At 56.7% G+C, this 27,334-nt stretch overlaps 1 protein-coding gene across 1 annotated transcript; it reads right to left on the reverse strand.

Annotated features, from left to right (window-relative positions):
- Positions 1–10,992: 10,992 nt before the first annotated feature.
- Positions 10,993–25,464, reverse strand: LOC106499889 (sacsin-like). The gene is made up of 7 exons (XM_067307559.1): positions 25,442–25,464; positions 24,987–25,074; positions 24,656–24,761; positions 24,100–24,246; positions 22,396–23,728; positions 22,039–22,127; positions 10,993–21,441 (listed from the first exon to the last, which is right to left on the reverse strand). Exons 1-7 carry the CDS (start codon positions 25,462–25,464, stop codon positions 11,984–11,986), a joined length of 11,244 nt encoding a protein of 3,747 aa, XP_067163660.1. The 3' UTR covers positions 10,993–11,983.
- Positions 25,465–27,334: the final 1,870 nt, after the last annotated feature.

Here is a 27,334-nt window from a genome sequence, read left to right on the forward strand (position 1 = left end):
CAAACAGGGTCCCATGGTCATAGAAACCAAAACCCTGTTGCCAACACCAGTGGCGCAGCCAGCTGTTAACTTGGAAAGTCTGTCACCTCCTCCTCTCATCCATCCCCCTCACTGGCAGGATTGAGGAGAAGATGACCTGGGCTCCCAGACCCTTGGCCACCATCCCCAGAGCTCTGAAATCCTGCTTGATGGTCTCCAGTTTGCCCTTGGTGTCATTAGTGCCCAATCAACCTGTCAAGATGCCAAAGAGGGAATGACGGGTCAGGACAGCTTCCCGTCAGGTATTTATACACACTGATATCCACCCTGAGCCTTCTCTTCTCCAGGCCCAACTAGGCCAGCTCGTTCAGCCTCTGCTCATATGACAGATGCTCCAGTCCCTTAATCATCTTCATGGCCTTTTACTGAACTTGCTCCAGCAGGGCCATGCCTTTCTTCTACTGGGCAGCCCAGAAGTGGGCACAGTCCTCCAGAGGGGTGGCCTCACCAGTGCTGACTACAGGGGAAGAACCACCTCCCTGAAGCTGGTGGTGACACTCTTCCTAATGCAGCCGAGGATGGACTTGCTCTTTATTCCGTTATGGCCATACATAGAAGCATGGAATAGCCCATGGGGTTCTGAACAGCCTCTCCTTCCAGTGTGCTAGGAAATTCATGGCAAGCCACAGGCTGGTTACTCCAGCTGTGAACAGGCACCAACAATCTTTATTTTGCATTTCTAAGTTGATTTTAGCATTGAGGAAGGCACCCCTTCTCCCTTTGCTAACAGCTCCACTGCTGTAAAAGGGGCAATGCTGACAGTACACCAGTGTATAAGAAGTCTCCACTTGGACCTGGAGGTTTCGCTGATCTTTAGATCTTCATTTCTGAGTGTCTGTCTCTTTCTCCTTCTCTGCTGATGGACATTTGGCAGCCTTGTCCCACCTCTCCTTCAGTGCCTCTTCAGATTTTGCACTGCTTTCTTTTGCTGTAGTCTAGGGTCTTGGTAATCTTATTACTAATGAGACTGGACTTCTGCTAAGGAAGAGAGACACTCATGCAGCAAAGCAATGGGGCTGTTTCCCCAAATGCAGACAGTGCAGATGACTTCTGGTAGTGATGCTGCAGCCATGACTGGAGGACCAAGAGAATTGCCTCAGCTCAGCCTCGCAGGCAGGTCAGAGCCTCACTTGGGGCTCCCTGCAATTCGCCTTTGGTCCCTCTGTAGTATTTGCATTTCACTTGTGACACTATGCTCTAGACCACTGAGGCAAGATAGTGGCCATTTGCATAGTAGGAATTGTTAATGAAATCCTATCATGGAAATGGGCAGCTCAGACCAAATGATCTTAGTAACACCTTCTGACTTTAGACTTTAACCTCACTTTAATGTCACTGCCCCACTTGCTGCTTCTTCAAAAACCAGTGGCCTACCAGGGTACATTTAGTACATCTTCTTGAGCAGAAGACCCTGATACTGATGTTTCTTGGCCTGTCACATGCACATCTGGAAAATTACTACAGAGCTTTGACAAAGAATCTACTAAGATGGGAAATCAAGGTATTTTAGCTGAAATAAGTTCTTATGAAATGCTCTTCCCTCTCTTTAGTAGCCTTTCTGTTCATTTCAGCCACCCCCAGGCTCAAGGCGGAATCTTTCCATGGATTGACATTTTCTGCCTCCTAACTTAGTACAGGCCCAACTGAAAAGCCATTCTGTTATGACCAAGGAGCTACAAAGAAAGTGGCTATTTTCTATCACAGAAAAGCTTCACAGTGACATGTCTAGAATAAAGAAAGCCAAAATAAGTCTTCTGACATGTTATATGACCATCTAGACCTGAATGGGTTATTATAGGAATAGATGGTAACTTCTTTCAGAACTAATATCTAAAGAAGCAACTGAACAGTCAAATGAAAATGCACAAAGGGATCTTTCAGCTGCAGTATTCATGGATCTATGCTTTACTACAATTCAGTATGACACAGTAATGAAATACAGGAAATTCCATCTGAACAAAAGAAAACACTTCTTCACTGTGGAGAGATTGAACACGAGAACAGGTTTCCCAGACAGGTTGTGGAGCCTCCATCCTTGAAGATATTCAAAACCTGACTGTACATGGTCCTGGACAACCTGCTGTAGTTGCCCCACCTGAACAGGGGGGTTGGACTAGATAATTTCCAAAGGTCCTTTCCAACCTCAATTGTTGTGTGATTCTGTGGGGGAGCTGCCCCCTAGCAATGAGGCAGGGAGTTGCTGGCCAGGTCTCTCCAGAGCTGGCTGAGGCCACACAACTCTCCTCGCCAGGAACCCACCCAAACCACTGCCCTGCCCAGCCCCAAGAGTTGCCCTAGGACCCACATCCTTTGCCTCTTGCCAGTGTCCAGGCCAGCACAACTGTCACACTTGTGCCCATGGCATCTGCCAAGGAGGAGTAGCGTCAGTGGGTCCAATGTGAGGTATGCAAGGAGTAGGGCAGCAGCTGCCATGGCCTGCGGAAACAAACAGGCTAGTGAATGCAGCAGTCAGAGCAGGCAAGGATGCCTGAAAGGCAACTGGGGTGAAGTGTCCCAGACCAAGGACGTGCCAGCAGAGATCCCTGGGCCGGCTCCAGCAGGTCCCACAGATGAGCATCTGTGTTCCTGGGCAGAGCCACAGGAACAGACACCTGTGCTTGTAGGGCCAGTGTGACCAGCACTAGCAAGGGCATCACTGCTCCTCTGGAAGCTCAGCATCCACTGGGAATGGTCTGTCCCTTCCCTGTCCCAGATCCCCTCAAGAGGGCTGACTTCACCTCTCTGTGACACCTTTATGGATCTGGTGAGATGCTCTGGTGCCAGGAGCATCCTTGCATGTCTGGGAAGGAAAGGGTGGAGGACCTGGCCCAGCAGGGTGAGACTGGATGAGGAGGCCCTGGATGTTCCCACCAGCCCCACACCCCTGGCACAACTGCCATGGGTGAAGGAACACTCAGGCTTGGGGGTCTGGCCCCTCCTGCAGCCAAGACCACCATGAAGGCCTGCTGATGGGAGCCCTACAAGAGGCAAGTGGCTGAAGAGGCTCAGACCTTCCCACTTCTTCAAAAGTTGGACCCAGACCCATTTTTCCAACAGAGGAAATATGGAAGGATGCTTCCATGCTGGTTATCTTTGGCCAAAACGCAGGCATTTCTCAGAAGCAGCTTTGCTTGAGCTTACAGATACACTGCCATCATGTGTAAAGCCTCACTCAATGCTCGCTCATGAAATGGGTCTTCCTCATCCAGGCCACCCTGGAAGGCAAGAGAGGGGCCAACCCCATGCCTGTCCACAGCCAGGGGAGCCAGGCACTCCTGCAACCTGGGCACACCGCAGTGCTGGTAGAAGGCTTGTCCCTCCGAACTCAAAGAAGAAGAGGCAAGAGCTTTTGCAGCTGTGGTGGCTGTGACTCTCAAAATGATGTGACAATGCAAACCGTGGACAAGGCCAGATTTCCTTCTCCCCAGGGCAGTGTGCACATTTCCCTCTCTGCACCCCTTTCTCCCTGTGTGCTTCCCAACCCAGTTCTAGCTGAGGCTTATGTATCATCCTGTGGCAACAGGGCCAGAGGCACTCCCACAAAGATGGGGACTTCGTCTGCAAGGGTGATGACTGGAAAACATAGGCATTTTCCAGGCCCGAGCCAATATGTGCTCCTGAGCTCACAAGGGGCTGAGCCTAGGAGCTTCCCAGAGCATCAGAGCATCTCTAGGGTGAAACCATTCCCCACAGCACAGGTGAAGGGTCTCAGGGAACACCCGAAGGACTTGGGGAGTCCTCCAAGTTCTGGCTTGTCCCCAGGAGGCCACTTTGTGGTGGGTATGGCACATCATGCCATGGCATGGCAGGGATGGTTCCTGCTGGCTTCATGAGCACTCCCAGGAGGGAATTCAGCATGTGCAACAAGCAGCCATGAGCAATTTGGGGTAAGGGTATCAGGCTGACAGCTATGCAACAAAAGGCAGACAACAAACAGCAGAGGTAATAAATCTAATGAACAGACATGCAAATCCCACCGAGAGGATAACAGAGACAAAAGCAAAGCCCAGAGCTCTCTGGATCAATGGGCTGCTGAGAGAACCACTCAAAAATAATTTTAAAGAGGTTCAACTAGAACTTTGTGATGAATAACAAGAAAAAACAAGATTATCATGGGTCTCATGGGAGAAAAGCAAACTTATTCTGGGATAATCGAGAATGATTGTGGGAGTGTGCAGAGCTTCTTAAGGGTTGTTTTGGAGAAGGTCAAGGGCAGGGGAAGAGAGGGATCTGGGAGGAACAGGCATGGGAAAATGGAGAGAAATGGGGGGCTAAAAGGGCTGAGTGTGTGTAAGTAGCTTGCTGGTATGTACACTGGTCTGCCTGATCACTGCATTCTGTCCTGTCCTTTTATTGAACTCCATTCCCAGTGATTTGCTCTTTGACCTTGCTGTCTAAGCTGTGTGCATGTCTGTCTGTGCTTACTGGGAATTCAGGCTCTCCCTTGTCTGGGGTGAGAGGTCCTGGCAGTGAGCCCTGTGTCATGGATAGGGATGGGGGCAGTGGGCAGGGGTTTGCTGAGGGAAGATATGGGAGTGGGAAGGGGAGTTATGGGGGAGCAGGGAGCCATGGGAGGCAGCAAATGGGGCTTGCAGAGGGAAACATGGAGGTGTGGGAGGCAGTGGGTGTGGATATACAGGGGACAGTGGGTGCAGGCCCAGGGCCAGGATGGAGGCTCTCCAGTTTCTTGGGGCTGTATAGGAGTGAGAGAAAAGCTGCATGCAACTCCCAAATTCTCCTCACAGTCCCCTGCCGCAGGACTGGGATGTGACTAATCTCATACTGTTCTTAGTGGGTGCGTTTGGCCCCCACCTCATTGTGCGGCAGAGGCTCCTTGCTGTGAAGCTAATAAAATAGGGTTTGTTCCAAGCAGGAAAACCCGACTGAGCTGAGCTTCCCCTCTTCCCAAGGGAACAGGTGAGATGTGCAATCTTATCTCTGTCCTGGCCTATCTTTGGATCACTTACAGGGTCAGGGGTCTCTGGGGGCCATTCCCTCTAAGAGTGAGTGTCCCTCAAGCTCTCATTTGAGCACCTCCGTGGACCACGGGAAGGGAATGGAGCAGGGCGCTCCTCTCACAGCAGGGTGACGTGTCCCAGGATTCAGAGAGAAAGCGAGTGGGATGGCTCCACAAAGAGATGTCTTTATTTTTTTTTAACTTTTTAAAGCAGTTTTATTTAAATGCCCAAAACAATGACCCTCCACAGGCTGTGGGCTGGAGTCATCTCCCCTACTCCTCCTCCTCCAAGGGATGCAGGCCTGCCCAGCACTGTGGGGCGTGAGCTTTCCAAGTTCCTGGCACAAGCTGAACTTGCTGTTTCCTTAGCATGCCCTGCTATAAAGGGGGTCTTGTAGTTTGTCTTCCTGGACCCATTTCTCTTGTATCCTTGCAGGCATCTCTGCCCCTGAGGCTACAGTGAGCTGGCGAGTACCCTGAGTCTCCTTGCCACTGACATGGCTGCCTGGGGCCCTGGGGTGGCGGGCTGTGAGCTGGGCCTCCCTGTGCAGCAGGCCAGGCAGAGAAAAGATGGGAGCAGAAGGGGAAAGGCCACGCAGGGATGAGACAGTGAGTGCTCCCACAGTGGGGGCAAACTGAGGAGTGAGAGCGCATACAGTTGCTCCTGAAAGGTCCTGTTGCAGAAGTTCCTGTGCTTGCAAGAAGGGAGGAGCACAGCATTACTGTCTCCATCACTCAGCTGCACAGAGGGCTGGCTGGCTCGCTTGCCATGTGCACTGGTATGCAGACCTCTGCTGCCATCCTGCTGCAGGTGCCCCTGTCAGCCCACTCAATGACTGCCTCAGGGCAGCCTCAGGCCTTTGCACATCACTCCCTCTGGATGACATTTTTTCCAGTGATGGAAGCACATGCAACTGAAGAGCAAAAGGCAGCCAACCCTGAGGCTCCTGAGGCTGGAGACAGCCAGCCAGCCTAGAAAGGCTGTGAGAACAGTGAGGGCCAGCTTGCCAGCACCCCCTCACAGCTGCTTCAAAGAGGGCACAAAAGCAGCACTTCTTGGAGAGGAGATGGGCACAAGACCCAGCTTCTCCAAAGGGGGCTTATACTCACTGCTGGAGGGAATGACAGACTACGCACCTGGTGCAAGGAGGGTCCTGTCCCAGCTGGGCCAGTGCCATCTGTCCAGGAGAGATGCAAGGAGCCCAGAGCCACAGGTAGCCCAGAGCTGCAGGGACCCCAGAGCTGCAGGGACCCCAGAGCCACAGGGACCCCAGAGGTACAAGGATCCTGGAGCCATGGGGAGCCCAGAGCCATGGAGAGCCTGGAGCCACATGAAGGCACAAGCTGCAGGGAGCCACAGGAGCACAGAGCTACAGGCCAGCCCCAACTGCCCCAGGACTGCTGTGGCCACTGGCTTCTGTTCTGGAGCACAGGGAGAGCCCAGCAGCTTGGGCAGCACCCAGGCCAAGGACAGGGGCACACCATGAGGCCATTCCTTTGGGGACAGTAGTTAGGCACACTGCTACACTGGCAGCAGTGTAGTCTGGAATGAGCCATACTTCATCCATGAGTAGTATCAGAGAGAGCTGGCTTATTTAATAAAGTAAAGGTCTGAAGCAATGTACCAGCTCAAGAGCTCTAGGAGACATCAAGTTAGCAAGACAGTGAGGAAAGATGTCATTAGTAGCATCAAGAGCAGTCAAATACACTGGAATGAACTGCAAAGGCTGAGATATGGCTGCAGGATCCATCTGTGATGCTGGTCTCTATCAAAGTAGAAGAAGGCAAGATGGCAAAGTGGCTTGTGAAGATGGCTCTTTGCTCCACTGTTTTGGATTTTGCTTGGGTAATGTGTGTCTGGGCTCAAGAACAGAAAAGCTGGGGTCAGTAGAAGAGATCCTGCACATAGGACAGAGGTGCTGGAAGTCAGAAACGGGCCATGGCTCTCCCATAGGTCCCTGAGGTGGGGGCAACCATTACTGCTCTACACAAATGGCTGCGGGGCCAGTCTCAGGTACAGAAGTGGACAGGCCTTGCTGGTCAAATATCTCCTACATGATGAGTAGGCTTTAACTCCTCTTGTAGAGTCACAGTCTAATATCTGTGCTGAACCTGTCTGCACAAGAGACTTCCCAAAACTAATTCTGCAAGTAGGATAAGGAGGGCTGCAGATGAGAGGGGCTATTCTTGTGTGGAAGACTTGCTGGTAGATAGTCCTGCTCCAGTAACCCAAAGCTCGGTCAATGCTATAGGGGGATAATAATTGCTAATTCTGCTGCTAGACTAGCTGTTGGTAGCAGTGCTGAGGAATGAGCAGGCAGAGATTTGAGGACAGTTTGTCATAGGCAAGCTGAGTTAGTCTTGATGGTACAGCACAAAGATTATGAAGGGGTACCATGGTTGGGAAGTCATGGCTGGAGGCCATCCTGGGTGCTTTTACCAGGAAGTCTAGGAGCCAGGCAGTTCATCCCATGGTATCTGTGTGCATATGAGTGCAGGAATGTTGGGCACATGGAAGAACAGGAAAGAGCGCTGTCCCTGTGCAACGGGGCACACAGAGGAGGGAGGGTATTTAGGGGTGGAAGGGAGACTACTAGAGCACAATAGAGGAAGCTGAATCTAGCATGTGAATGTTCTGCTTAGCTTTCCCATCATGTGATAGTCACAGAGATGGGGATAGAGACCTTTGAATGTCATATAAAATAAGAGAAGTTCCCTAGCCAAAAATAAGATAGTCAGAAAAGGTGGAAAGCAAATTACAACTACTATAAATATCATCTTTAATGCTAGGGGCTTTGGTGAGAGGTGGGTTTGGCTGACTAATGATTTCAAGAGTAGTCACCAGGTGAGGGCTATTAAGGGAGCTGAAACATGATCAGCTCCCAAGTACTGGTTTTAAGTCATTTTCTGGGATAGCAAGAGCAGATTTGTCATCACAGGTTTACAGTGTTGATTAGGAAACTGAAGATGGTGGTGTAAGTTCATACCTGGTGAGGGGCAGGCAGGAGAGTCATTAGGAGAAGTATGGGAATTGGGATTTTTCTCACTGTAGGAGGTTTAAGTTGTGCCAGTGGTCAGAGTCATGTGTTCCTGCTGAGGCCAAGAGCAGGGCTAGACCTCTGTCAGCTTCGCAAGCTGAGAAGGCAAATGTGAGGAGATATGTCAGTATGGGATGGGGTGTCAGCTGGTCAGGGTGAGAGGTCAATAAATAAAAATAGGGTTATGTGGTCTAAGCAGGGCAGTGCTGAAGCCAGGTCTGTTTGATGGAACGTGTACAGAAAGGTTTAGTTGCAATATCGGTTTGGGATATGGTAACAGATACAGAAACTAGAAGTTTAAGGCTAACTAGTTTACTGGGAAATTACAGAATAATAATAAAGGCAAACAAGTATTACCATATATTACCAAATATTACCATGTAAGTACCTGAAGGGAGGGTGTAAAGAGGATGGGGCCAGACTCTTTTCAGTGGTGCCCAGAAATAGGACGAGAGGCAACGGGCACAAACTGAAACACAGGAGGTTCTGTCTAAACATGAGGAAAAACTTCTTCACTGTGAGGGTGAGGGTGACTGAGCACTGGAATAGGTTGCCCAGAGAGGTTGTGGAGTCTCCTTCCTTGGAGATATGCAGAAGCTGTCTGGACACAAACCTGGGCAACATGCTCTAGGTGACCCTGCTGACAATAAAAGCTGCATGCGATGGGAGCCTAAAGGAAGTCATAACGTGTAGTTCTCTGTAATCATGTAATCACCCATAAGGTAGCTGAGGACAGGAAGTAAGATTCCCCCTGCAGCCCTCACTTCTCCAGACTGAACAAACCCAGCTCTCAGCCTCTTGTCATACTGAGCAGGATAACTCACAGAAGTAAGAGGAAAACAATTTTATTTCCTTCTATATATGTTTTCATCCAGCCCTCCTCACCACAATATCTGGAGACTGGTTTGTATTAAACTATGTAGTTAAGATTTCCCATGAGTAGGGAGTTTTTGTCTGTTGGATGGTGGTACCTTAAAATTGCCAAAGATTTGACTGGGCAAATTGGTCAACAAAAGCCTATAAACACTCAAAATTATGATGTATTTGTCATAATAGACCATGGGTGAAACAGTTCCTCTATCTGGAAGAAGGAAGAAGGGAGAGAGGGTGTGAAAAAAAGATGCTGGGAACTAAGCTTTTGCTTGGGGTAGAGGGGAACACTTTCTTTCAAGAGTTGATTTCAAAAACGCCTGCAGAAATATTGACCTGCAGTAGCCATGTTTTCTCTTAGAAGAATGGACCAAGATTGGAGAAAGGCTCCTGCTCTTTTAGAAATGAACATTTTGCTAGTTTCCATGGGCAGAGCCAGTGAGCATCGGGATACCAAAACAGGTTGATATACACAAAGATTTATTTGCAGCGTCCATAGCTGATACCAGACTTGACTGCAACAGGGGAAAAGGCATGTTTGGGGGAAAAAAATTAAAACTATAAAGGGGAGAGGGAGAAAAGGGAAAGGCAACACCAAGCCCAGTGAGCAGCAACAGAGCGTTCAGACAAGTGCCCTGTCACAGGAATCCTTTCTGCTGTAGCAGCAGGTTCCTCCAAACACTCCTCCTATATAGTAACTACATATTTCTTCTCAGGCCTGTTTAAATGCTATATTAGGTGCTCCTCTTATGATGCTAAATGGAACACGCCTTGGTCAGGGCAAGTGCTACTTGCTAAGCAGCTAGACTAACTCCAGGCGACCAAGGCACTAGGACACCGTCCCTCTGCTCTAACCCCCAGACTTTCCTTCCACAAACTGCAGACGAAGGCAGGGGTCCAGGACATGGGGAACCTCCTCCACTCCCACAAGCCAGAGGAGGACCCAGGCATCCAGGACCCCTAACCCCCCCCCCCACCTGAGGGAGGACCAAGGCATGAAGCATGGCAGCATCTTCTCCCTTCCTATCCTAGCCACGCCCCCTCCCCCCCCCCCGGCAGAAGTGTGCCAGTTCCAGGAGCACCCACCCTGCCTGCCAGGGACCTGGCAAGAACCCAGGCATCCGGGCTCCTGACTCCCCACCAGGCTCCACAGGAAGCCACAGCTCGGAAACCTGGCTTCCTTCCAGGAGGCCCCGGTGACAACCGTTAACTCTGAGGGGGAGGGGAGACGAGGAGTGGGGACAGAAGATCCAGGCGTCCAAGCTACCCCATCCCCACTGCTGCCCGGGGACCCAGGCATCTGGGCTGGGCTACCCCCATGCACTCACTTCTCCCAGCTGGATTCTCGTGGGGGGAGGAGGGGGCATTCCCCGGATGGCTGGGTCCTGCGCTCCCAGGGCAACCGGCCCACGGAGCCCTGGTGCTGTCAGGCCAGAAGGAGGAACTCTGGGCAGCAACAGCAAGATTCCGCAGTGGTCAGAGCCACTCTACCTTCATCTTTATGGTCCACTGAGGCGCAACAGCCCCTTCCACTGTCTGAGGTCACTTCTGAGCTCAACCCCTTCGCACACCCTAGGGGCGAACCACAGACAGGAGAGAGGAGAGCAGCGTGCTCAGTCCTCCCACTTCCCATCCCTGGGGTCAGGGCCAGCAGTGACCCACCAGCACGGAGGTATGGCGTGACCCTGCACCCTTGACCCAGGGAGATGCCCGGCTTCCCCAGGAGCTGCCCTTTGGCCTCATGGCAGCATGCACCCAGCTCCTGGGGACATGCCAAGGTGCCATGGCAACCCCCTGGGCCCATGGCAATGGCCTCTTTGCCTCACATACAACACCATCACCCTTCAACCCTTGGCAAAGACCTGTGGGCCCATGGCAATGACCCCAACCTGACCTCCTCTTGCTGCATCACCCGCTCGTGCCCATTGACCACCCAGGCCCCCATGACACCCTCCATGGCCCCCTTTACCCCCTTGCACCCCCAGTTGTCTATGATCTCAGACCTCTCCACATCCCCTGACCCCACTGTTAATGTAGGGTGTCCCAGCACTGCAAGGTTTGTTATTGTAGTTTATTTCCCCACTCTCAAGATGTGCCAAGAGCCCATGTCATTCCACAGCTTTCAGTGGCCACCCATCTGCCCCCAAGCTCCCTCCCACAGCCCAGTCCCACTGCAGGAGCTGGAGAGTCATGGTGAGGTCCATGGTGAGGGCAGGTCCATGGTGAGTTCGTGACAGTCCCTGGCAGGTTTCTAGGGTGTTTGTGGTGGTCCCATGGCGCAGTTGGCAGTGCCTTCTCTGTGGAGACATTCTCACATCCTGTCCACATGGTCCTGCAGCCTCCCCAGCACTCCTTGCGCCCACTTCAGTATCTCTTCCTCATCTGTGCCATGGAAAGCCTCAGTGGGGGTGTTGAGGAACGGATGGTATCGCAGGTACTAAGTGGCTTTGCCATCCACCCCACAGCCATGCAGCCACTCCACTTCCTCCACCAGGCCCCTCAGCTCCAGCAAAAGTACTTCCACTGGCCAGCCCAGCCCCACCAGCCCTACCAGAGCCTCTAATGTCTTGCCATTGCCAAGTGTGATGGCCACCAGGGCCTTCTCCAGGTGGAGAGGCATCTTGAACAGGATCCAATTGGGGCAGCTTGACATCATTGTGGACTGCCTGTAGGGTGCTCTTGGCCTGCTGCAGCTACCGCTGGGCCTCCTGGATGGACTGTGTTGGGGCTGTGGCCTTCTCATTGCAGGGCCAGGATCCATGGTCTTCCTGTCCCCAGCAGTGGCACTGGGCTTGCAGGTCCTAGCACTGCCAGCACCTCCATGACGCCCAGCAGTCACTGGCCATGGCATGACTCCGTGCCTGGAGGTACTGGCACACCATCTTAGCAGTTCAGGCTGCTCTGGGTTCCTCTCAGAGCAGTACTGGAGGTAGAGGTACAGCAACACCTTCATCCACTTCTCAGCAGGCAGCTGCCGCAAGACTGCTATGTTCTGATCCACATCGCCCTTCACCTCCTCCATTGCTGGGCTGTGCCAGTCCTGCTGTGGCTTCCCCTCTGGCTCTGGCACCATGGCCTCCTATGGCTCTGGTGCATCATCTGCCAGTGCCACATCATTCTCCTCCAGGACACTGGCCACCTCCCCAGGCTCCTGGCACACCAGCATCTCCCGCAGCACAGACAAGGCAGATGCCCCCAGCTGCCCATCCAGAAGCTCATTAATCTCCTGCACCAGCGTCTCCAGGACCCTCAGCTGGTGCCGGACCAGCCTCATCTCTGCATGCCGCATGTAGATGAGCCGCTGGGCACCACCAGCCCGGCACACGTGGACGGTCCGCGGCTGGGAGCTGCCCTCCACCTTTGCACCACAGTGGACCAGCACAGTGCGGATGTCCTCACAGCACTGCACTTCCAACTGTTCTGCTGCAAAGCCACTGGCCCCCTCCATTTGCATCATCCCCCTGCAGCTCTGCCACTGGAGCAGGGCCTCCAGTCCCATCCTGAAGCACGGGGATACCAGGAGGGTCTGCAGACGCTTCTGCTCATGGCAGTGGGGACTGTAGCGGCATGGCTGCACGCTACCCTCCTCCAGCTGTCGCTCCAGCACCTCTGAGAGTGCCCGTGGCCGCAGGTGCTGGGGCAACATTTGCAGGAGGTGCCAGCCATTGAACACAGTCCTGGGCAGTTCAGCCATGAAAGCAAAGGTCTTCCCCAAAGCCCTGGAGTTTCTCAAGGATGCACAGTCATTGAAGAAGAGCTTGTGGGATGACTCTAGGCGGTTGGCAGTGCTCAGCAAGTACAACTCAGCCACAGAAGAAAAATCAGGGGGCTCTTGTGTCTCCTGCAGCAGCTGGAAGAGGTGCCGTGTGGCCAGCAGGACTGTCTTCTTCTGGGTGGCATGGAGGGTCCCCTTGGCATGGCTCTCCTGGTAGATTTGGGCCAGTACACGGCTGTAGTGAGCCAGCGTGGGGCGTGGGACCACCCCAAGGTGCTGCAGAAGGTCTCCATATAAGGCCATGGTGGGGTCAGGCATGAAGAGATAAGGGTGAAAGTCAGCCTCATCTGGGAGTGATATTACCACTTGCTGTGGTGTGGCCATGTCCCCCATCTTGGTCAGCACCACAGGAAGCTCAGCAAGCCGTCCTGCATCCACTTCCTCCAGCCGGCTCTGCAAGAAGTTGTACATCTTCAGGAGAGCCTTGGCCCGCGTGGCCACCTGCTTTGGTGTCTGGCAGGCTGCCCTGCACACCTGCTCCAGGTTGGCCACCACCAGGGCAGTTGGTATCTCCACAAGGACTCCTATAGCCTTCAGCAGGCCCAGATTCTTCTCAGGTATGTTGGACTGTGGCAGGATGGTGGCTGATGTCCACAGGAGCTCAGCCACATCTTGGTAGTCATGGTAAACACTGCCCTTCAGGGTCACGGGCTGTGTGCAGGCTGCAAAGGGAGGGTGGACCTCCCTCAAGCACAGGGGCACTTCCAGTGGAGACAGGAAGTGGATGGAGGCAATTTGCTCCAGAAAACCCTCTTGCAACGGGCTGTCCAGGAGGATGACAAGTTGTTTGACCATCTCCTCCTGTCGTTGGAACAGTTCTTCAGTGTGGCCCCTGGTCTGGGTGGCTTCACGCTCTATCTCCAGGGCCAGTACCACAAAATCCTCTGCAGAGAGGCTGGTGCGGACACCTGCCCGGAGCAGGAAGGTCTTAGCAGCTGTCTGGTTGGCACACAGTGCCTTGAAGAAGGACTCAGGCACAAAGCGGTGCTGGAGTTGCAGCGTGCAGAGGGAGGACGTGTTGTCATAGAAGTAGGATGCCTGATGCAGCATGCCATGGGAGTCAGGTATGAAGGCCACAGTTTGGAAGACTGTCATGGCATCCTGACTGAACTCATCCTCACAGGCGTGTTGCAAGGTTAAGAACAGCTGCACAGCTTTCACAACCTCTGGTGCTGTGAGCTGGGTCAGCCGGGGCAGCACCACAGTCATGAAGAGTTGTCGGTCATCCATGGCCTTCCATCCTAAATGCTTGGCCAGCTGCTCGTGAATCAGGTCTTTTTTGAGCAACAACATGTTCTTGTCCAGGCTGTACAGGGATTGGGCACCTGAAGGCAGTTCTGGGAACTGGCTGTTGAAAATCAGCACCTTCTGGTAGGGTGCCACAGCCACGTGATCCCCATCATGCTTCTGGAATAGAGGCAGGCACCGGAGATGCTCCAGTGCCTGCCAGTCCAGCTTGTCCTGAATAATGAAGCGCAGCAGGTCAGTCAACTCAAATGCTTCTAGGTCCCTCCAGCGGAGATCAGCAACAGTGTCTGCCAGCCGAGCCAGCACAGCCTTGGGCTTCGTGACTTGCAGTGCCCGTGGCTTGAGGCAGTAGCGGGCAAAGTCAAAGGACAACAGGAATTTCTGGAGCACAGGGATGCCCAGCTTGTGCAGCACCTTGGCCACATCCCTGTCACAATCATAGAGAACACTGGGGAGGGAGGACAGTGACACCAGGCATTTTGAGCCTGTTTCATGCCCTTCCACAGGCAGCAGCACTGCATCTTGGAGATGGTCTATGAATGTGTTCATGGCTGCCTCCAACTTCTCGGCCTTTGTGGCCTTGTAGATCACAGTGTCAAAGAAGTCCCACAGTCCCTCCAGCCACTTCTGCCCATCTGTGGCCCAGTCCAGCTGTCCCAGCACCTCCTGGATGAGTGGTGTGGCCTCTGGGAGGCCAAGGTCCTGAACAAAGCCAAGTGGGGCCAACGGAGCCACAAGGTTGTTGGCAAAGCTATGGCTGTGCTGGGGGAAGAGGTGGGCAAAGGAGCTGCATAAGACTGGCTGGTGGGAGTTGAGGGCACGTAGGCAGCCATCTTGCATGGCGAGCAAGGGGAGGCCCTCCAGCTCCGTCTGGACCTCCTCTGTGCGCTCAAGGCAGTGTTGCAGCAGGATGAAGCAGTTCTTTGGGGTCCTCAGGGGTGTCTTGGCCAGCAGGCAGGGCAAGGGGAGAGCCAGGGCCTTGAGGAAGCACCGGAGAGAAGCTGGCTGCAAGGCCACAGCCGCCACACCAGCTGCCATAAATTCCTGGTAGATCTGCCACAGGTGGGTGAATGCTGGCACCAAGTTCATGTCCAAGTGCTGCAGCGCTTCCCGGAGAGGTGGCTCAGGCTCCCTCTCAAGGAAGTACGGTTCTGTCAGCACATCCCTGCCACCTGGAGATGCCCAGGCCATTGTCACCATGCTGTCAGGTAGCTTCACACGGCACACGGGAACCAGTGGCAGGCGCTGGCAGCTGAGGTGCCTGTAGATGTTCCTCACCAGGTCATGCCAGGTGGGTGGCACACTCTTCGTCACAGCAGGAAAGAACTGGAGGTAGTAGGGGGTCAGGTGCTGCTGGCAGACATTTAAGGAGCTGAACTGGAACTGTTCAGGCCCCAGGGCTCTCCACTGCTTGGTGAGGAAGGTGCAGTAGACTGGGGCCACCAAGCACCGGAGCAAGAAGTCATTCCAGGCTGCTTTGGTGCTGCCTCGGTCCTGGCAGAGGCCACGTCGGGCTGCATCCACAGAGAAGTTGGCATTGATGTGCACAGGCAACCCTGTGGTCAGTGGCAATGGGAGGGTGCAGAAAGCCTTGCCCATGGGATTGTCCTGTGGCTCCAAGCAGGCGGCCACAGCTCCATACGGCAGCTGCCCAGGCACTGGAGACTCCTCAGACCCCTCCTGCACTCCAATTTGGGCAGTCACCCCCCAGACGGTACTGGCCCTGGCCTCGCTGGTTTTGACCCTCATGATGTAGGAGACAGAGATGGGGTCATCCCCATCCACAGCTTGGCTCAGCCTGGCTTGGAAACCCCGTCTCACCTCCGCATCTTCCTCTGCCAACTCTATGGCCACCTGTAGCCTCTTGACCAATGGCCCCCCATCCAGGGGGATCTCAGAGAAGACTACAGTGTGCAGGTGCCGGAGGAAAAGAACCAAGTCACCACCTTCCTCAGCCAGTGTCGTCTGCATGTCCACAAGGTCTTGGTCCCGCACAACCATGCCAGATACCCTGGAGCTGGCAGCCCCTTCTGCAGTGCGGAGGGGCAGCCGAAAAAGGACACCCTGGCTCAGGTCAAAAAAGGAGGGCAGGAAGGTGCCATAGACATCTGGGAAGGTCCTCTTAAATTCAGGGTTGACAGCGAACATCGCACCGGGGCTCTCAGTTGTGGCTCCAGGCACATAGGTGAGGTGGGGATCAAAGATGCACAGGGCACTGTCTCCAGTAAGAAAGGCCGGGCAGTCAGTAAGGTGGAAGACAGTGTTGAAGCCAAGGCCAAATTTGCCTGTAACATCCTGCCGGCCCTGCTTGCCACCCACCCCCAGATTCTGGATGCCTTCGATGTCTTGCTGCTGGAGGGGACTGTCATTGTAGATGCAGAGGGCAGGGCCTTGCAGATTGTTCCAGGCCTCACTGAAGGTGGCATCCACTGGGTGCTGCCGGTGGTCCCACACAAAGTGCACGATCCCTGCGCCAGCATCATCTGCATTTTGGAGCAGCTCCATCACCACATCACGAGTGGATGCTGAGTACTCGCCCAAGATGTTCTTCAGCCGTGTGGGAAGGTCTTCATGGGCACCGAATGGCTGTGCCAGGAGACTCAGATGTGCTGCCAGCAGCCGGTTCCTCTCCAGTGCCTGGTGGCGTGTGGTAGGCACCCCACAGCGCAGGGCTGTGGCCCGAGCCAGCTGTTCATGACACAGCATGGCCCCTTTGTCCACTGGCAGCCACGGCGTGTCATTGAAGTGGAGCTTGTCGCGTGGACGCAAAATGCCCTCACGGTCAGGCAGAAAGAGTTGCTGGGTCTGATAGGCATCTGGCTCTTTGCCATCTGTCATCAAGCCACAGGATATCAGCCGCAAGGCCAGGGCCAGCTCTGGAGCAGGCAGGGGCTCTCCAGCATGCTTCTCAGCCAGGATGCAAAGCACCCGGGCATAATCATTCCAGGTGAATGTGTGGCGCAGCCCCACACACTCCCAGAGTTGCCTGTAGAGCTGGTACTGCACTGGGAGCTGGTGAAGATATGGGGCAGCCTCAAATGACAGAGTCTCTGCCACAGCTGTAGCTGGCACGAAGTGGGAGTCCACCAAGATGAAGGGCTCCCCTTGGGCCACTGCGGTAGCCACCTCGCCCCAGCTGGAGGGGTCTCTCTTGAGCAGCATGTCCAGGTGCTCATAGCAGCAGCGGGTGGTGTCCTGGAGGCTTGCAGCAGAGAAGGCATTGGAGCTACGGCTCAGCGCCTGCAGCTGCTCAAGGACTGCAGCTGCTGGTGGCTGCTGGTCCAGCCCCAAGAAGGACTCAATCTCTTTGGGGAGGCTGAAGTCCTTTCCCAGCACTTTAGGAGCCAAGACAGGGTGGATGAGCCCCACTAGTGGGGCAGAGAGGTGATGGTAGAGCTGGACAGCCGGGAGCAGGACATGTTCGCCAGTGGGCAGTGTCCCAGGCAGGAATGGCACAGTCCGGAAAGCAGCCTGCATGGTGTTGTTCACCCTCTGCTCCACTGCATCCTGAAGCAGTTCAAGGATGCAGGCAGCCTTCCGGCATCCCTGGGCGTGGTCCTGAGTCCAGATATGCTTCACTGTCTTTGCCTGCTCCAGCAGCTCTGGCAGGGCCAACACATCCCTAACCATGCCCAGCTGCTCCAGCCGACACAGTCTCGCTGGAGACATGAATGCATCCCCAGAGGGGAAGTGCCCATCCTTGGGGTCATATAAAGAGGCTGCACGGCCTCTGGGATGCACCAGGTGGCTGATGAGCTGCAGGTGGCCATGAGGGGTGACAGGAATGCAGGGCACTGTCTGCAGCACCTTGTCCACATCATCATGGGACATATCTAGCGCATGAAGAAGCAGTGGGTCCCGGTCAGCCACAGAGAGGTCTTCCAAGTTGGGCAGCACAAGCTCACAGTAAAACCGGGGCCAGTCATAGGTGCCAGCAGCCACCGCTTTCCCAAGGCCCCTCTGCACCCGCTCTGGCAAGGCCACAGCCAACAGAGGATGGGACAAGGTGGTGGCAAAGACGCGTTCTGCCACGGCACCCAGCTTGGGGTGACTGGCCACAGCTCGATGCAGGAAGCGGGCATCCTGCAGTGGGCACCATGAGCAACCATCAGAGAAGAGCCTGGGGCCATTCCTGGCTGCCACAGCCTGGTAGAAACGAGCCACTGCCTCAGTAAAGGGGTACTGGGCAGTGCTGGTGTCTGGCCAAAAGACATGATATTCATAGCTCTTCAACTCACCTGCCTCATGCAAGGTGCGGAGGTGGGCCAGTGCCCGGAGCCAGGCAGCCGGCACAGCATCCCGGAGCAGCGCCCGGTTCCACTCACCCTGCTCTGCTGTGTCCCACAGCCCTTTGCGGTTTGAGAGGATGCTGAAGGCCCCATGCACATGGATGGGCAGCCCTGAGACCACTGGTATGGGCAAGTGGCAGAAAACCTGTCCTTCCTCAGCACCAATGCGCGGCACCCACTTGCCATCTGCAGTGAGGGCAAGGGGAAGGGCCACACCAGCCACTGGGGGCAGATTATGGAGCCCTGCCTGTGTCCTCTGGTGAAACAGCTCCAGGGATTCCCCATCCCCCTGGCACACCAGTACCAGGTAGTACCAGGTGGTCTTGGAGGCCTTCTCGTGGGCTGTGAGCTGCTCAATGGCTGCCCAACTTGGGGGATCCGCAGGGGCCCCCAAGTCTTGGATCTTCTTTCGCTGCAGCGTGGCCAGAGACACAGCGTCCTCAGGTGAGGTGGCCATATCTGGCAACATCTCCAGGGATAGCTCCTTCACTCTTCGCAGGAAAAGCAGCAGGAGCCGACTAGAGTCAATGAAGCCAGTGCCAAGGGACCGAATATGCTCTGTCCCAAAGGCCTCTGAGCATATCTGTGATGCCACAGCTTCCTCTTCAGTGCGGAAAGGCAGGCGGAAAAGCGTCCCTGGAAAGGCTCTTGGCTCAGGCAGGTGGCACCCAAAGACACCCTGGTAGGGCTGGAACTGCTCAGCAAAGGCACGGAGGATGCGGGGCCGAGTGGAGAAGTCTAGGCGGATGCCAGGGCAGCCACTCTTGGGGATGTGGTTGCCCAGATGGGTGCCATTGGGGTCGAAGATGAGCAGTGTGGCCCCACTCAACACAGCTGGCACGTCTGTGATGCGGTAGACACAGCTGAAGCCCAGCCCAAAGCGTCCGATCTGTCCTGCCTGGTGCTCCTTTGTAGCTGCCCCGACCTGAGTGATGTTACGGAGGTCATCCTCTGTGAACAGGGCATTGTTGTAGGCCCAGAGGGCTGGGCCATGGCAGGCAGCCATGCCTGGATCTAGCAGCCCGGTGATGGGCTTTCTGCAGTGTCGGAGGTCCAGGAGGAAGCGGCAGACAGTGGCTCCAGCATCCTCTGCATTCTGAACCATCTCTTTGAAGAGGTCACCCTCCTCACCATACTCCCGGAGGATGTTACGGAGCCGCAAGGTGATGGGCTCTGAAAGTCCACAGGCCGTGAACGGCTCTGGGCCCAGCACCCGGGTGCTGAGCAGCTCTGTGCCGAGGAATACAGCTGTGCTGCGTGGCACTGCCTCGTGCACCACCTCCTGCACATCCTCCTCTGTCTCCAGCTCCATGTCCAGGTACACAGCAGAGGCAGCTGGACGAAGGGCAAAGCCAGAGCTCTCCGGGACCCTCACTGGCACTGGCACCATGCCTTCAGCCCTGTGGCCCCGGCTCTTGAGCCACTCCAGGACAGCCACAGCCACTCGCAACTCTGCCTCTGTACCAGCACCAGAGCTGCGGGCGTCTATGTTCTGTCCCAAGCAGCGCAGGGCTGTGACCGCCCTCTCCTCACTCACCCATGCCTCCACCCCCCAAGCCCTGAAGAGGTAGCTGTAGGGCAGGAAGTCAGGGGGCACCCGGGGCACTAATGGTGCCAGGTCCAGCTCCTCAGGGTAGCCCAGCACAGCATCACCTGGCAGGACGAACCCAGCCCCAGTCCACACCACAGCACCCTCCGGGGCAGCTCCAAAGGTCCCTAGATCTTCCTGCATGTGCTGGTAGACAGCCCGGAGTGCAGGAACCACCTTATCTGTGTCCCTGCATCCTGCCAGGCATCTCAGCTGCTCCCACACCCTCTCTGGTGGTGGGGCCTGGCACAGCCCCAGCTTCTCCTCTGCCTCTGGTGTGAAGACACCTGTTAGAGGCATTGCAAGCCCCACCAGACACATGTACCGGGTGGATCGCAGCTGTTTTGGAGGCAGGAAGGGCTGCTCAGGCTTTCCGGTGCACTCTGAGCGGGGTACCCATGGCAGAGCACAGAGCTGCCTAAGCTCCATTGTGCTGAAGCCTGCCAGTACCTTGGGGTGATTGCAGACTTTGATCAGTGCCTTAGCCCTGTCCAGAGCTGCCCCATCACCCTGACTCACAGTTGTTGCGGCCTCTAGGATGTCCGAAGCCACCAGGCACCCCTTGCCATGCCGCAAGCCCAGGGCTCTCAAGGCACGGAGAATGGGTGGACTGCAGAAGGAGGCAGGGGGGAAGTGTTCAGGGCCCAGCAGCACCTGCAAGGTACTCTCACAAGGGTCGTAGAGGTCCCGTGGGTGCATAGGGCCACTGGGGGTCTCCAGGAAGGCCAGGTTGCTGCAGGCCTGCTGGAGCAGGGGGCTCTGCGCAAAGAGGGTGTCTCCATGCCGCAGCACCCAGAGCAGCAGCCCCTGGGCCTCAGCTGCCCGCCCTGCATAGGTGCCCTGGGCCACAGCTCTGATGCCCTCCAGTGCCACAGAGGCAGCACTGACAAAGGACTTCTGGAGCCGCCCTAGGAGCCGCCGGTCAGCTTCGTCCCGGCACCGCAACACAGCCTTCGGCAGGACCACGTCTCTGGGCAGCTCCAGCTCTGGCTCCAGTGCTGGGGTGGCACTGGCAGGCACCAGTCCCATGGGCTGCGGGGTGGCCAGGCAGGGCAGTGGGATAAAGAGAGGCAGAGCGGCCAGCATGTCTCTCTCTGGCTTTGCCAGGGATGGGACGTCCGCTAGGTAGAGCCGGAGGGCGTCCACAGCTGTGGTGGGCAGTGAGGCCAGGCGAGAGGCCACATCTGCAGCCTCCCGGGTGCCCAGGGCTCGCAGGGCATTGAGGGGGGACGGGGGCAGGATGTAGCTGGACAGAGAACGGTGCCATATGCCTGGGGGCACCACGGGGCAGCCCAGGGCCTCCAGGATGGGGGCGACAGTGGGTGGCAGGCACTGATCCTCCCATGCCTGGAAGATAAGGCCAGACTGGGGTATCAGTGGGGCCAGACGGGTGCTGGAGGCACCCGGTAGGGACAGGGGGACCAGGGGAAGCCCCTCCACAGGGCCCAGGTCTTCCATGTGGTTGGCTATGAAGAGCCACAGGGCTGGGAGCCAGGGGGCTGGGGGCTGGGGGGGACCCTGGACTGGGCACCAGGTCACCAGACTTGAGGACTGCGATGTCCAGGTTGGGGGCAGAGCTGAGCGCAGGGTCCGGGCAGTCATGGCTGGGTCCAGCAGAACCAGGTTGGGGAAGAGACCTGTGGCAGGGGGAGGGAGCAGAGGCTGGATTGGGGGACCTGGGACTGGGGAGACATGGGATCTAGGGGAAAGGATCTGAGATGTGGAGGGGATGGGGGAACCTCATAGAAGGGGTGAAGGGACCTGGGCTCTGGTGGGACATGGGGTATCCGGGATAGGAGGAACAGGGAGACCCCAGATTGGTGGGGACAAAAGGGATCTGAGAGGGCAAGAGGGGAGATGGGTGCCCAGAACTGGGAGGCAGGGAGGTCCTCAAATGGGAGAACACAGGGAGACCCTGAATCTGACAGGGGACAGAGATGACAGGGGGAATGTGGGAGGGACATCAAGGACAGGGGGGCCCACAGAAGGAGATACAGGGGGACCAGGGATGGGACAGGGGGACCCAGGATCTGGGGATGGACAGAGGGACCTGGGCTCTCGAATGCACCCCAGATTGTGGGGAGAGTGGGACTCCAGATCTACAGTGCTGTGGGATGGATGGGGAGGATCCCAGATGTATTGGGGGATTCAAGGGGTATTGGCTGACAGGTGATTTGGGGGCCCAGACCGGGATCGGGGACCCTAGGTGGGTCTAGGAACTCTTGTTCTCTCACCTTCCTTGGCGATGCCCCGCAGGAGGTTGTCCAGGGCTGGCTCCAAGTTGGAGGGCAGGAAGGACCCAGCCAGGCCAGGCAGGAGCACCCTAGGGGGGGGAAATGAAAGATGTTGAGGGGATATAGGAGTAAGGGGGGGCAGGGAACTTCCCAGACACCCAGGTTCAGCTCCCACTCAATGAGACTGGGGGGAAAGGAGCAGGAGGAATGAGGTGCCCAGATGCCTGGGTTCAACCCTGCCCCACCCCCTCCACCAGGCTGTGCCCTAGCCCATTCAGGCATCTGGGTTCTCTGCGTGCTCAAGAAGGACTGGGAGTAGGACAAGCACCTGGATGCCTGGGTTCCCTGCTAGCTCACCTGGGGCAGTCATGTGTGTCCACGTAGACAGTGGCCGCTGTATTGCCAAAAGCCACAAAGGTACCATCGGCACGAGGGAGGAGTGGGAGGTCCTGCAGCTTGGCATAGTGCCCATCCCCAGCCACATAGCGCAGCAGGCAGAGCCGGTCGGAGGCTGGGAGCCCCATGTCCCCATGGCACCTCAGCACCTCTCGCACATGGCCTGCTGTGGCCTCCTGCGGGCCCTTGGCCAGTCCCAGTGCCAGTGCCCTCTGGACGTGGGCTGGGACCACAGCGACTGGCTCCCCGGCTGCCACTAGGAAGGCTTGGACCACCTGCTTTGTGTCTGTGTCCTCCATGTCCTCCAGCAGCAGCACAGCCTCGGTGGCCTGCAGCCGCCCTGGCGCCCCCTCTGCGGCTGGCACCAGGGCACGGGCAGCTGCCAGCTCCCGACAGACATTGGCCACCACCCCATGGATACGGCTGTGGCGTGGAGTGCACTCAGGATCTGGCCAGAGGCTATAGGGGTCAGCACCAGGCAGGGCTGCAGCCACAGCTGCTGCGTGGCCGTAGACCCGTGGCAGGAGGTCGAGGAGCAGCAAGGCATTCCAGCTGGCATCTTCCTCACCTTCCCCGTCCTCAGAGGGCCAGCGGAGGTGGCGGCGATCGTCGGAGAGGGCAAAGGGGGCACTGGCGTGGGCAGGTAACCCTGTGGCCATCTCCTCTGTGGCTGGCAGTGGTAGGAAGCAGCAGAGCCGCCCTTGGCAGGGCCCATGGAGGGGGTGTGCCAGGCTCAGCTCGGGGCTGCACCCTATCCGCCCACCCAGCTCCATGGCCATCCCTGCCGTGGCTCTGCCTGTGGCTACCAGCCACTCATCTCCGTCCCTAACTCCATCCCTGAACAGGGCCACCAGGCGCCATGTCAGGCTCAGCCCCGTGGCTCCTGCAGGCCCCAGGATGGGGAGAGGCTGAGGGGATGCTGTCAGGGTACCCATGAGGGTCTGAGAGCCGTTGGGGGACACGTGGTACAGGGTCACATGTCGGACATGGCGAAGGAAGAGAAGGGCAAGGGGGGCTTCAGCAAGGAAGGTCTGCAGAAGGCCACGGAGGAACCCAGGACTGGAGACCCCCATGGCGATGCCTGAGGGTTGCCGGCGGAGGGGGAAGCGGAAGAGAGTGCCCTGGGCAGAGCCACGGCACTGCCCCACAGCCTCCAGCCCGGCCCAGAAGGGCTCGAAGAGACCAGGCAGGTCCTGGGCCACAGAGATGTCCCAGCGGGCACCAGCGCCTGGCAGCACTCGGCATTCAGGGTCCAGCACCCCCAGGGATGGGGGGCTCAGCACTCCCGGCAGGTCTGGGGACATGGGCACTATCAGGTCACAGGGACAACATGGTCCCCACAGTCCACCTAGGCCCTCCCAGCACACTAATGCCCTGAATGCCCACCCAAGTTCAGCCCCCTCATGCCTCCCATGCCCCCAGGTTTCATTCCAGTGCCCCAGTTCTCACTTTGTTCAGCCCCCCGGGCTGCCCAGTCCTCCCAGCCCCTGGTTCTCCAGGTTCCCCCATTTCAAACGCAGCCCTCCATTTTGCCCCCCCCCCAAGGAGTCCCCAGTGACTCCCAGTGGATCACTGGCTCCCTGTGCCCCCCCTGAGCATCCCTCGTACCTCCCATGCCCCCAGTACAATCTCAGCAATTCAGGTCAGGCCCCCAGCACTGCTCACCAGTGAGGTGGTAGACAGAGGTGAAGCCCAGGCCGAAGCGCCCCACAGTGCTGGGGTCCCCTCGCTTATGGGACACCCCTGGGCACAGGAGCCCAGTCCAGTCCCGGGGGGCCATCGGGGCGTTGTTGTAGGCCAGGAGGGCCGGGCCTAGGGAGCCAGGGCACCAGGGTTAGGGGGGGCTGGGGACATGTAGGGGGCTGGGGAGGGAGGGTTTGGACCCACACCCAGTGCCTTGCAAGCCCCTGCAATTTCTCTTAGTCCCCCTAGTCCCACTCAACCCACCTCAGTGCACCCAGTACCACCCAGTCCTTCCAGTGCCCCCAATACCCCCGGACCCTCACTGCCTCCAGTTCTCCCAATCTCCTCTGATACCCTCCAATTTCACCCCAGTATCCCCCAATTCCACCCAGTGCCCCCCAGTACCTCCCAGTGCCCCCCAAACCTCCCCAGTCCTTCCCAATGCCTCCCCTTCCCTCTGATCCCCCAAATTCTTCCCCATTACCACCCAGTACTCCCAATCCCCCAGTCTCTCCCAGTGTTCCCTGGTGCCCCTCACCTTGGGTCCCCTCAAGCCCCCCTCCAGTGACGACATCGAACTCCCGCTCATCGGACACAAACATGACCTCGGTAGCGCCTGCATCATCTGCATTCTGCACCAGCTCCTGGGATTGGGGATCAGCACCTGGACACCTGGGTCCCCCTAATGCCCAGAGAAAGCACCAACCCTGCCCAGACATCTGGGTCCTCTGTCCCAGGTGGGCAGCAGGGTCTAGGAGTTAGTACTGGGCAAGAGCCACCCTCCAGTCTCGGACGCCTGGGTTCCCTACCCAGCAGTGAGTTCTGCAGTTGGGCAGGAGTGCCCAGGTGCCTGGGATCTGGGGACTCACCTTGAGGATCTGCCCCCCATCGGGGTACTTCTGCAGGATGCTGTGCAGGTAGTCGAGGAAGATGGGTGCTTGCTGGCAGAAGGCTTCACTGCAAAGCAGAAAGAAGGGGTCAGTGGGGGCCGGCCCCAATGGGTCCCCAGGACCCTCATGAGCCCCCTGGAACCCTGTGTCCTCCTGGGACCACCCAACCCCTCCATCCCCCTCCAGAATGTCCCCCAGTCCCACCATGTCCTCATGGGACCCCCCAAAACCTCCAGCCCCCCCAGAATCAAATGTCCTCCTGGGCCCCTTCCAGGAATCCCATGTCCCCCCAGCAACCCTGGATCCTCCCCAGTAACCTCTGAGCCCTCAGTAATCCCCATGTCCCCTCACAACACCCAGTGCCCCCCAGTAATGCACAGTGCCCCTGCAAGCCCCAATAATCCCCTAAACTGCCCCCCCCCAGCCCCACTCACGCTTTTGGCTGTCTGAGGGCCATGACAAAAATTGCAGTAGGGTGCACAGCAGTACTCCCAGACGCCTGGGTCCCTGTCCTGTTAGCTGTTACCAGTCCGTGTCCCGGATGCCTAGGACTCTGCCCCGTTAGCTACTCCTGCTCTGTGTCTGTGGCCCAAATGCCTGGGACTCTGCACTGTGCTCCGCAGGGCCCCTCCCACTCTGAGAGTTTCGTTTCCTGAGAGCACCGGCCGCGTCGATTCTTCTAAACCCGAAACTGCAGCACTGCAGCCGAGTAGGAGACACGGGGCCGCCATGGGAGTACAGCCATGGGGGGGGGGGGGGGGTCATGGGGGTGTGGTCATGGTTGGGGTCACGGGGTATGGCCATGGGGCATGGGAACATGGAGACAGCAGTATGGAGTAGGGTGATATGGGAGACACAGCTGTGGGGTGTGATTGCTGTGCGGGTACAGGGGATATGGGGTCATAGCAATGGGGTGGAGTTGACATGGGGGTGTTGCTGTGGGGCTGGAGAGACACTGGGGCTATGGCTATGGGGTGGAGTTATGTGGCACATGGCTATGGGGTGGGATTGCTGTGGGCAGGGACACATGGCTGTGGGGTTTGGGGATGTGGAGACATGGCTGTGGGGTGGAATTGCTATGGGACAGTGAGACACTGGGATGTAGCTATTGCATGGGGGACATGCAAGACATGGCAGTGGACTGAGGGGAACATGGGGACATGGAAGTGGGGTAGGGAGGTTATGGGAACATGGATATAGGGTGATCACAGAATCACAGAATCGCTGAGGTTGGAAGGGACCTCTGGAGATCATCTAGTCCAACCCCCCTGCTCAAGCAGGGTCACCTAGAGCACATTGCACAGGATTGCATCCAGGCGCGTTTTGAATATCTCCAGAGAAGGAGACTCCACAACCTCTCTGGGCAACCTGTTCCAGTACTCTGTCACCCTCACAGTGAAAAAGTTTTTCCTCATGTTCAGATGGAAGTGTCTGTGTTTCAGTTTGTGCCTGTTGCCTCGCGTCCTGTCGCTCGGCACCACTGAAAAGAGTCTGGCTCCATCCTCTCGACACCCTCCCTTTAGATACTTGTACACATTAATAAGATCTCCTCTCAGCCTTCTCTTCTTCAGGCTAAACAGGCCAAGCTCTCGCAGCCTTTCCTCATAAGAGAGAGGCTCCAGTCCCCTAATCATCTTTGTAGCCCTTCGCTGGACTCGCTCCAGTAGTGCCACATCCCTCTTGTACTGGGGAGCCCAGAACTGACACAGTACTCCAGATGTGGCCTCACCAGGGCTGAGCAGAGGGGGAGAATCACCTCCCTTGACCTGCTGGCAACACTCTTCCTGATGCACCCCAGGATACCATTGGCCTTCTTGGCCACAAGGGCACATTGCTGCCTCATGGTCAACTTGGTGTCCACCAGCACTCCCAGGTCCTTCTCGGCAGAGCTGCTTTCCAGCAGGTCAACCCCCAACCTGTCCTGGTGCATGGGATTATTCCTCCCCAGGTGCAGGACCCTGCACTTGCCTTTGTTGAACTTCATGAGGTTCCTCTCTGCCCACCTCTCCAGCCTGTCCACATCTCTCTGAATGGCAGCACAGCCCTCTGGGGTATCAGCCACTCCTCCCAGTTTTGTATCGTCAGCAAACTTGCTGAGGAGGCACTCTGTTCCTTCATCCAGGTCATTGATGAAGAAGTTGAACAGGTCTGGACCCAGTACTGACCCCTGGGTGACACTGCTAGCTACAGGCCTCCAACTAGACTCTGCACCACTGATCACAACTCTCTGAGCTCTGCCATTCAGCCAGTTCTCAATCCACCTCACTGTCCACTCATCCAAACCACACTTCCTGAGCTTGTCTATGAGGATGCTATGGGAGACAGTG

This window comes from Apteryx mantelli, chromosome 18 (assembly GCF_036417845.1).
Source record: "Apteryx mantelli isolate bAptMan1 chromosome 18, bAptMan1.hap1, whole genome shotgun sequence".
Lineage (NCBI taxonomy): Eukaryota > Metazoa > Chordata > Aves > Apterygiformes > Apterygidae > Apteryx > Apteryx mantelli.

Coding starts and splice junctions, on each gene's coding strand:
- LOC106499889 (XM_067307559.1), bottom strand. CDS start 25,464: ATGGCCCTCAGACAGCCAAAAGC. Junction 24,762..24,986: donor ATGGGGGGCAGATCCTCAAG/GTGAGTCCCCAG, acceptor CCCCAATCCCAG/GAGCTGGTGCAGAATGCAGA. Junction 22,128..22,395: donor GACACACATGACTGCCCCAG/GTGAGCTAGCAG, acceptor TCCCCCCCCTAG/GGTGCTCCTGCCTGGCCTGG.